The sequence below is a fragment of the Pollicipes pollicipes genome, unplaced genomic scaffold (assembly GCF_011947565.3).
Source record: "Pollicipes pollicipes isolate AB1234 unplaced genomic scaffold, Ppol_2.1 Scaffold_6686;HRSCAF=7923_pilon_pilon_pilon, whole genome shotgun sequence".
In the NCBI taxonomy this organism is placed as follows: Eukaryota; Metazoa; Arthropoda; class Thecostraca; order Pollicipedomorpha; family Pollicipedidae; genus Pollicipes; species Pollicipes pollicipes.
Window position 1 is genome coordinate 27,671,115 of NW_023596921.1, and position 10,175 is coordinate 27,681,289.

Genomic DNA, 10,175 nt, shown 5'->3' on the forward strand with positions numbered 1-10,175 from the left:
GAGTGTTAGACGAAGCCATACGTCTCTGAGAAGCTTTCTTAGGCAACACAAATATTGCATGAGTAAATCGCGCTGACCTAAGGTCAGGTACAGAGGTCAGACCAAGGTCAAAACCAACCTGTTTTATTACTCTAAGGCTTGCTGTATGAGATAGTTTCTGGTGTTCATTTCGAATTTATTGATAGAAGAGACCGCATTAGGTATCTTCCATGGACTTCTTAGAGGTCAGAATAGGTCAATGATCTAAAACGACCTAGGTCAGCATTTTGTTTTTAGAAACATACTGACTAGCGTAATATTTGCCGTTTATTGAAATGCAAAACTCAGAGCAGTCTTGTATGACTTTGGTCACCATGACCTTCAAAAGGTCAAACAAGGTCACTGACCTTAAATGAACATGTGGCCTTTTGCTTACAAATAGCTATCTAGGTTCCGGGGACACTTTGGAGAAAAACCTGGAATTATACCTTGTTTGACCTTATTGGACCCAAAAGTCATGACCTAGAAGCCCTAAACTTATACCTAAGTGAGTTCACGTACAGGTCAACACACCCTGTGAATTTTGTGTCTCTAGCTCTCTTAGGTCCCGAGATTTCAGTGGGGTTAAATTGACCCCCACCCGAGCAAAGGGTATCTAGCCGGCCACCCGGGAGCGTGTTAAAAATGTAAACAGAATTGGTTTCACGGTAGCTGCTGGTTTCCGTTCTCGTTACAACGTAAAAATAACAATGAAACGAAGAAAACCGTATCCCTCGTTAACATGCAAACTGTATCCGGGGAAATCCTTTTGTAGGGGGGGGGGATCACCATAAAGGGGGCTTTGTCAACCCTTTGCTCCTCTTAGCAAGGCTCTGGCTACCCCCCCCCCCCCCCCCGCCTACACACAAAACAGATCAAGTCGTCTACGTTGAATGATGGGCAATTAAATGTCTGCTGAGGCAGTTCATACCTGAAGCAGACAGCTTCCCGGCGGCGTTTTTCTGGGCTCGTGTGGTGTTAGGGAAGATAATTCGGAAAAAATGTACTGTTGCAGGTGTCCAAAAATTAGTAGCAATGCTGATCCAGAAATGTGCAACAAAGCAGCCATACCATTAGTTCGCGGTCAGTCATTCGGAGACAGCCGGGCCAGGACAATGGCCACCGACGGCGGGCGGGAGCAGAGCTCAGACGAGGAATATGTGACAGAATGGTCTTCATTCTGTGACTTTGTTTTCAAAGGAGAATCTCCAGTTCTATGCCTTTTGTCACATGGTTTGTGGCAGTTTCAAGCTCCCGAATTTTTTTCAGCTTAAAATGCCGCGACAAGTCTAACCTCTTGAAAACCAGCCAACAAAATGAAAGCGCGTGCAAAACCTGCTGTTCTGTGAGCCATCGATTCACTTCCAAAATTCTCACCAGCCTATGCTCAAGCCATATTTTGGCATCTGCCCTGTGGAGACAGACGCCCCCTCAATGACCCAAAATGCCTACCCGCTAGTGGAATTTCGGCTACCCAGGGCACACAACGTTGAAATGGACGAATTGCTTTGGGAAGCTGGAAAGCCTTATTTCTCGAATGACATAGATGACTTGGATAGGCAAGAGTGTGCACCAGTGAGAAACAGCTCTAGATGCATATCTAGAATAGCAGTCATTACAATAAAGAGCGATAACCTCCATCTCTACCCCATCCCCCCCCCCCCTCCCCTCCCCCGGTCGTCGGGCTTGTTTTCTAGGAAACGTTCCTCAGGTACGCCCTGAGCTTGCCGGCCCCCCCCCCCCTCCCACACCTTTTGGAACGTTCCTACGCCTACGTATCCAGTCATTGAGATCATTTTCTCGGCATAAATAACATTGAAAGTTATGCTAATGATTAATCTAAGCTAGCAGATACGGTAGATAATGCAACAGCAGCTCTGCGCAGGTTTCTGTTTTAGCTTGAGCAAGTGTCGGATGAGCGGTGCCTCGTGTTGTGTTTGCTTCGTCTTGCTCTGTCTAAAGCCAGCCACGTTTGGGGCCACGAGCAGACCATCGGCAGGTGCCGAATACTGGTGCCTTTAAAACTGTGTCCATGTGGCAACATCTGGTAAAACGGAGACTGCCGATGGCCGTCCACAGCAGCAGCAGCCCCCGGTCAGATGAGCTCAAGATGGTGGGAGCTTTGTTTGCTTCTTGACATACCTGTGGTCAGTCCAGTGGAGGCTGTGATGCTTCCGTTCATGGATAGACATAGCCCATCCCGAACCCGAACTCTGCACTCAACAGGTTCGTGAACCGATTCGTGGCGGTCGCAAGTACGGTGCAATGACAGGTGACGAAACGAAAACGACGATACATGCGCATTGTGAAGTGTACGTCGGAAGTCGTCTTTGTTTCACTTCAGCTGACTTTATGTTAAGTACAAATCAGCGTGCTTATGCCTGTGTGCGAATGAAATGAAACAAAGCACTTGATGCCATTAGAATCGTTTTTAGTCATTAACGACATAGTTTGGGGGAGTTTTTACAGGAATTACGAGCGAAGTACTTTTACTGCGGGACCTCATTTGATTAGAGGACAAACGGATGATCAACTGAGCCTTGTTGCTCTGTAACACCGATTCTTCGGAAACATCTCGTCGGTAGTCCTTGGAATCTAGAAATTTGTCATTTTTATCTTGAGTTAAATGTGTGTTTTTTTTTTGTCTCTTGTCACCGCGTATTCCAGTACTATTTCTTAGCGCACACATTCCCATCGTTGACATTTGCAAGAAGCTGATGCTCAGGCACGACGCAAAAGAGCAGCGCCCATGGCGAAAGGCGCGGCTAGAGATCAAAGTTTGAGCGCGTGTTTGTGGTACTGCCACCAGGAGCGTCGTACTAGGCAGATGTCGCCTGTTTTGTAAGTGCCGACAGGTTTGTGCAAAGGTGCCGACAGGGAACGACCAGCAGAGCAGTGTAACTGGCAGAGCAACTGCACATTTCCCGTTTGCTTTTGCGTTGTTAGCTGAGAGTTATATCTGTTTCCGCCGTATTTGAGCCCTCAGCGGACGTCGGGGCGTACCCGCGCGCCGCGTGCCTCCGTGTCGCGGTCCGCGGCTGCCACTGACAGACCCACAAAAACAACGACTGGGGTTACCGTTACGAGCGGCCAGGCCTTGACACCGCTGTGCTCAGCTGCTGCAGGGTGCATATCTACGAGCGGACAGCTGAACTCTATGATGTCGCGCTGAAACGCTGACAAACATTGCAACACGTTAACAGGGCGATGACGGCTGTCGTCCTGGACTCCACGCGGGGCGTGATGACGCGGGTGACCCCTGACCTCAGAGATCTCATAAATGTTCGGAGCACGAGCGAGTGCACGGAGCATCTGAAGCTATGAAGCTCACCTCTGACGTTCTGGGCTTATTTGAATGTAAAGCCGTTAATAACCGCCTGACTGGGGAGACTGAGCAAATGCGTGGGGACAAACCTGTTCGCCGTCCTGGCACGTCCACTCGTCGAGCAAATGGGGCCTTTTCCCATCCAAACCAAGCATCCGTTGCCTGCGGCAGGGGTGGCCACAGGTCAGTTCCCACGCGTCGTGACCGCCCGGGTCTGGGTGCCGTGTGACCTCGGACGCTGACCCTGCGCGTGCCGTTCCAGCCAGCTGCTGGGCGGCGTGTCGGTGCTGGCGCTGCCATTCGTCCAGAGCTACGCGGCCATCCTGGCGCTGTTCATCGTGTACTCAGTCGGCATCGGCACCTGGTTCGTCAACCTGGCACCCGTGTTGGCCGACCACCACGGCATCGACAGGATCGCTTCCACCTACGGCCTGGTGCGCATGTTCCACGGCCTCTCCACGCTCGCCATGCCCCCCGTCTTCGGTGAGACGCCGCTGCCGGCTCTGGCGACCCGGTGGTTCTCGGTCGCACGGCAGTCTGCGTGCGGTGCGTAGTCGTGGGAACAGGGCCGTCGCTGCTTGTACCTATGAGGGAGAGGTGGGGTGGGGCGACCCCCTTCCCCCCAACTGTTGCCTCCCTCCTCCCTCTCAAGGTTAACTGCAGGGATTTTCTACCGATGATGATCAAAGAAGGAAGAGTGCTTTCCTAATGCTATGTTTGAAAACATATGACTAGATAGTGCCCTCTGAGTTGCTGAGTTGGCGCACGGGCGCGCGGGCGCCATTGCAGCACGGGCGCCATTGCAGCACGGGCGCCACTGCACAAGCAACCCTATATTGTCAGTGTCATGCGCTATCATTATCACTCACTAGCACATCATTTAAGCAAAGTTGTTTTCTAAGCCTGTTCTGCAACGTAACTTTTAACGTTCAAAACCTCACTCGCATTTTTCTTATGAAATCTGTCACCTTCCTTCAGGATTTTCAACCTATTGACCACATACGGACTCAAAGCCCCACGGTTTGGCTGCTTGTTTAGATTAGAGCCCGTTCTACCAGAAATGATCATTTCAGGGCTATGGAATGAACGAAAGTGGGTAACGGGCACCCACCAAGCTCTAACTCGCGCGTGTACGCTGAGCACCCGTTCGGCGTGCCCTTCTCACGGGTCTCTCGGCCTACTCAAGACTGACGCCTGCAGCCTGCTCCGGACGAGCGGAGTAGTGCGAGCACGCAGGATGAAGCTGCTCCGGACAAGCGGAGTATCGCGAGCACGCAGGATGAAGCAACCGACATACCTTACAACGGCCTTCCATGGGCCTTTCATTGCACAATCTTTGTGTCATTCGCTGCTGGAGACCTTATTCCTGAAAACAGAGATCGTGATTTGGACCATGTCATGATCTGATCCACTCTGCGGCACATAAGTCTCCTCAGGATTCCTGGATCGTTTAAGGTCCAAACCGCTCCGTGCTCGACAACGAAGCCTTTGGCCGTCGAAGTTCAAAGTGAACATGAGCTCATGGGTGTACTTGATGTCTATTTCCATTCCGGTCGTTTTCAGTCTTGACCTGTATTTGGGTGTGTGCTCTTTCAAGACGTCGGAAGATGCCGCCATTGATAATTGCTCAGCGGCGCGCTGATGGTGCTGCAGCCCCTTAGGCACTTGGCCACCGGAGTACCCAAACCATCACCACAATTTAGTAAACACCATGGTGTCCTTTGACCGCCTGTTGGTCCCATGCCTGATCTAAAAGAGGTGGCGGTCTTCACCAAGTGGGTAACTAGCTTACTCGCGGTCAATTAGCGTTAAGACACGCTGAAAATTGCCCAGTCGCCTGTCTCAGGCGCTGTTGGTTTTTGCTATCTACACCGGGCAGGCGCGTATGCGAGCCGGGACCCATAATAGGGCCGTTTTCGCTTATTGAGATGAGGCAAGAGTTGATGAGGGCCTCTACGTCAGTCAGACACTACCAGAGTCGCATAGTCTGTTCCGTGCCGGTTTGGGGCTTGGAACCCATTTCCTAAGCCTGGAGAAGGTTGAAGCCCGAGATTTATACGGGACCCCGAAAAATGAGCGGTTCATGTGTCGACCAGGGGCCTACAGATACTGGCAGGGGCCATTTGTTGGTGAGAGGCTCGAGTCGACCAAAAAAACATTCACTGAACAGATGCCATATGAATGCCAGAAGGCCTCTTGCTTTGGTCGCGGGGCCCTCTGGCATTAAAAGACGATTTGATAGCTCATGGGTTCTCAATGAGAGAATGGATGGGCCTGTGTGAGTCAAAGCCTCCAGTACTGAAGGGAGGACTTCCACGCCATTTCAGTCAGGAGTCCGTTAGGGCGGACTTGAGTTTTTGTGCAAATTATTAAACCCTCTGCTGACGTGAGGGATCTTTGTGCCACTGAGGGCGTACCGTTCAAGGGTCAGATTGAAGCGTATTTTCCACTTGTATGATCTTGAGGTTGATATTTGAGGTCGAGGAGGTATTTTGTCCACCAAACGGACTAGCAATCGCAGTAGAACGAAAATAGATCTGCTTTGGTGGTGGAACTCTTCCAGTTCCACCCCAAATTCCACCACCAGGTCGTGGTGCTGTAAATGTTAGTCCGTTCCTGTTATTAATCTTAAGTTTGTATAGTCGAAAAACACGCGTAGACTTCCGTCTAAGCGTACGAATTGATGTCCTAAAGCGAAAAAGGGCACTCCCTCCTGACACGCCTTCATTTGCGTCTGGCCATCGGCCACCAGCTCGGCTAGCCGCTGAGCCGACGCCGCCTGACCTATGGAGACTGCAATGCTGTGCAACGAGATTTACTTTCTGAGGCTTGCGGGCGCACAAATTCAAAACGAGGCCACATTTTTGTTTACTAATCGCTTCTTACTTAAGTCTGAACACTCCAAGACGAACATGGGATAGCCATGCCAATACAATATTTTGACCCCATTTCGTTCTACAATCTACGTTCATGGAGTTTTCAATATTTCTGTACAACCCGGGTCGATCATGGCAAAGCCTCTGAGGTCTTTCGGTTTAGAGGGACTCTGTTGTCCCATTGTAAACTGAACCGTGCTAGATAATTGCTCATTGGGTCTAGCACCTACTTTCCTTAGTTCATTTACAAACAGAAATATAATTACAACTTCTGGTAGCTTCTATCATCCGATCCAGTTAAAATAAGTACGAATTAAAATGAACAAAAATTGCGCCGCTCAAAACCAACCGCATTAAATCTGGCAACTCTTTTATGGAGGGGGGGGGGGGGCTTTCATCATTTGCAGACCTTTAACCAGCCTAGTGCCCCCATCCCCTTATCAAGACTGGCTGCGCCCTTGACTCCGGGACTGATCTTTTTCTGCATCTGGATTCCGCTGGGTTTCACTGGCTCCTAGGCTCCTAGGCTCCTCACTGGCACCGATGCCAACTTTTCGTGGCAATTAAGTTTTCCTGGATCGCCTTGTACATGCAATTTTGTCCTGCACCGTCCTGTGCTCCCCGTCCCCCGTCAAGTGAGATTCACCAAACGGCTGAATTCCCGTGAAGTTACGTGCGTTCTAAAAGAAATCCGGTTTCCGTGAATTCTGTTTGAGGTCGCTTAACGTCTCAGACATCCGTGATCGTCTACCCCTCGCATGTGCTGATCGCGTGCCGTCGGCCGCAGGTGTGATCGTGGACCGCACGGGGGACTATGGCAGCCAGTTTTTCGCCATCGGCTCGTCCATGATCCTGGGAGGCGTGCTGGTGCTGGTCGTTGGTGTGACGAGGCTGGAGAAGGAGTACGGCACGCTGGAGACGCCGCCGGAGCAGCAGCCGGACTGCGACGAGTGAGCGCCGCTCCTCTCGGCAGAGAGTTACTGGAGCTTTGGCAGAGTCCGGAGCCCGGAGCTCAGAGCGCAACGGTGGCCGTACCGGGAGCGAGTGGAGGCCCTCTGCCCTCCCCCCTCCCAGAGGCCCTCTGGGCATGATTGGAGACACCGCTGAGAGATGGTCTTGGTAAGACAAACGCCACTTGGGGCAGTCGCAGTGGCGCGGGATATCAGGGCGATCGCCGGACCACCAACGACCCTTGCACCCGAAATTTGGAGGATTTATACATGCCGCAAAGCTTTCTGTTGGAGAATCCGTGACCCGCATTCGTAAAGATGTCGGATTTGGATGGACATCCGTTGTTAACAGAAGCTATGTCTGGCGGCGCGATCAAAGCTGCTAACATAAGTGGTGTACGTCATGAGCACTGGTGCCCCGGAAGTCGCCTAAGTCTGTGAAGCGTGGCATCAAGAGCAGACGGCGATCAGCTCATGTTCACTGATCCGATAGGCAAGACTCCGAAACGTACCGGTACATGGCTGCAGCATCAGCATTCAATGAGAAACTATTGTTATGATTCGCTTTGATCAGCGCTGTGGTCGTCACAGTTAAAGCGATTTCGCCGCTGACGTGTGCATCGCATTATGCAATGTGTAATATAGCCACATGCAATGCATTATACATATATCAATAAATATATATATATATATATATATATATATATATATATATATATATATATATATATATATATACGTATGCCTAGTATATGATTATTAGGTCAAAGGTCAAAGCTGCATGACATTGCAAAATGAAAAAAAGTAAGCACCAGCCACAACGCACATTTCGTTCCATTCGTAGGGAAGGGAGCATCCATGCAAGGACTGAGATGGAGTGGCCCTGCTGTCTGACGCAGCGTTATATCCCCGTCGCCTTTTTTTAGCTCGCCGGATATATACAGAGTGAATCGAGCATGGAAGGCCCTGACACCTCAGTTTAACCAGCCGTTTGGGTTGAAAAAGCGATTCTTTCCTGCCCACGTATTGCTTAGCAAGGATTCAGTTTGATTGTTGGGTGTTTGAAATTTATGGACGGCTTTAAAATAGCACCGGCAAACTGGGCCAATTCAGCTTTCGGCAACATGGCTGTGGCGTCAGCGAATTGAGGTATGATGGAAACAGCTCTGAGAAACATAGACATCACGAAAAAGCATATATACATGGCTATTTTGCTCTATATGGTGCGTCAATTTCGTGATAATACGGCACACGTGCTGTCATGAAAAACATCTTGCATTAAGCAGCAGGGGATAACTGCACATAAACCGACGCCCAGGGCGCAGGCGATGAAGGCGCGGGAGCAGGACAGCTCCTCCCGCCCCTGGTGCGGCGATCAATGAACCGATGGGGGAGCGTCCCAAGGCCCTGAAGGGCTGGCCTGAAGTCAATTTCAGGGGCTCCGGACCGCAGGCCCGGCTTTTGTGCCGGTCGGATGCCTCTGGGGCAATGCGGGCCTCCGTGTCTGTCAGAGACTACCAACACCGAGCAGTTGGCCGCGTGGCTGCCTGGGCCCTGAGATCCATTTCCCAAGCAGGGACAAGGCCGGGGCCCGCGGTTTTACGTTGCTCGGGGCCCTGAAACTATGAGGACCGCACTGAGACGCCCATCATTGATTAACAGGGAGTCCTGCGGCAAGAGCGCTCGGATCAGCGAAAGGCATATTACTGAACAGGGACGGGGACGGAGAGCAGAGTGTCAAAGTTTCTGAGCCGCGCAGGGTCCTCTGGCAATGGCAGGAGATATCAGAACGCACGGTGAAAGAGTCCCCAATGAGACAAGGTGGGGGGTCCGCGTCGTTCAGGGAACCCAGCACCGAAGGCGGCTTTTCGCCCCAGTTTACCTAGGGCGTGATAAACTGAGCTGAAGTCTCTGTGCCAAGTATTGGGCATCTTCTCCGATAAGGAATACTTTTGTTTCAGTGAGGACCTCTTCGTTGATCCGGCGTAGACTGCTACGCCTTAAGCGAGCAGCTACGTTCGAATATGTGCACAAAATGCATCGTATTATACGCGCCTGATGAAAATGTTTACATTTTCATGGACGGCAGACTAACCAGATTGGAACATTTAGCTTTCCAAAATGGTAATAAAGTAGGACACCAATGAGGACACCAGATGAGGATACCAGATGAGGACACCACACACTTCTAGTACGGTGAGCAGTTATTTCTTGTTGCACGGGCGGACATCGGGTGTCGTTCAAGCCGTTCCTTAATATACGACAGAGCTTCTTTGGCTCCAAGCACGACAATCTCGCGTTGAGAATGCAACGCAGAAGTCCGAAACACAGTTGAACTTTCTTGGCTTATCTGGCCGTGGTGTCGGTACTGCGCCGGTGATCAATGTTTGGCGTTTCCCTGGGCGGATGCCAACTGATCTCACCTGTGTAACTGGCTAGAGAAGGTTGCGACTTCAACCAGGTGCAGACCAACTAAAGGTCGGCATGCCCACCACATAAAAATATCACCATGAAATTCAATCAGCAAGCATTAACTTTCGTATGGCTTTCTTGACCAGATACGTCTTGCAAACCCGAAAGCTTTTAATTTTCACGTCGCTTAGTAGTTGGCGCGGGGACTTTGCGAAACACGTTGAACTTTGCGAAACACAGTTGAACTTTCTTGGCTTATCTGGCCGTGGTGTCGGTACTGCGCCGGTGATCAATGTTTGGCGTTTCCCTGGGCGGATGCCAACTGATCTCACCTGTGTAACTGGCTAGAGAAGGTTGCGACTTCAACCAGGTGCAGACCAACTAAAGGTCGGCATGCCCACCACATAAAAATATCACCATGAAATTCAATCAGCAAGCATTAACTTTCGTATGGCTTTCTTGACCAGATACGTCTCGCAAACCCGAAAGCTTTTAATTTTCACGTCGCTTAGTAGTTGGCGTGGGGACTTTGCGAAACACGTAGCTGCTGAGGCTATGTGGCATCGCTTGCCTCTCACCCTGACAGGAAGAACG

General features: G+C 50.8%; 1 protein-coding gene across 1 annotated transcript in view; it reads left to right on the forward strand.

The window, feature by feature from the left end:
* Nucleotides 1-7,808, forward strand: part of LOC119108144 (monocarboxylate transporter 12-B) — a 27,266-nt gene extending 19,458 nt beyond the window's left edge. Inside the window, exons 6-7 of the mRNA XM_037231723.1 lie at nt 3,606-3,826; nt 7,007-7,808. Coding sequence (XP_037087618.1) covers nt 3,606-3,826; nt 7,007-7,173 — 388 coding nt within the window. The 3' untranslated portion in view covers nt 7,174-7,808. The remainder of the gene's footprint in view (nt 1-3,605; nt 3,827-7,006) is intronic.
* The last annotated feature ends 2,367 nt before the right edge of the window (nt 7,809-10,175 follow it).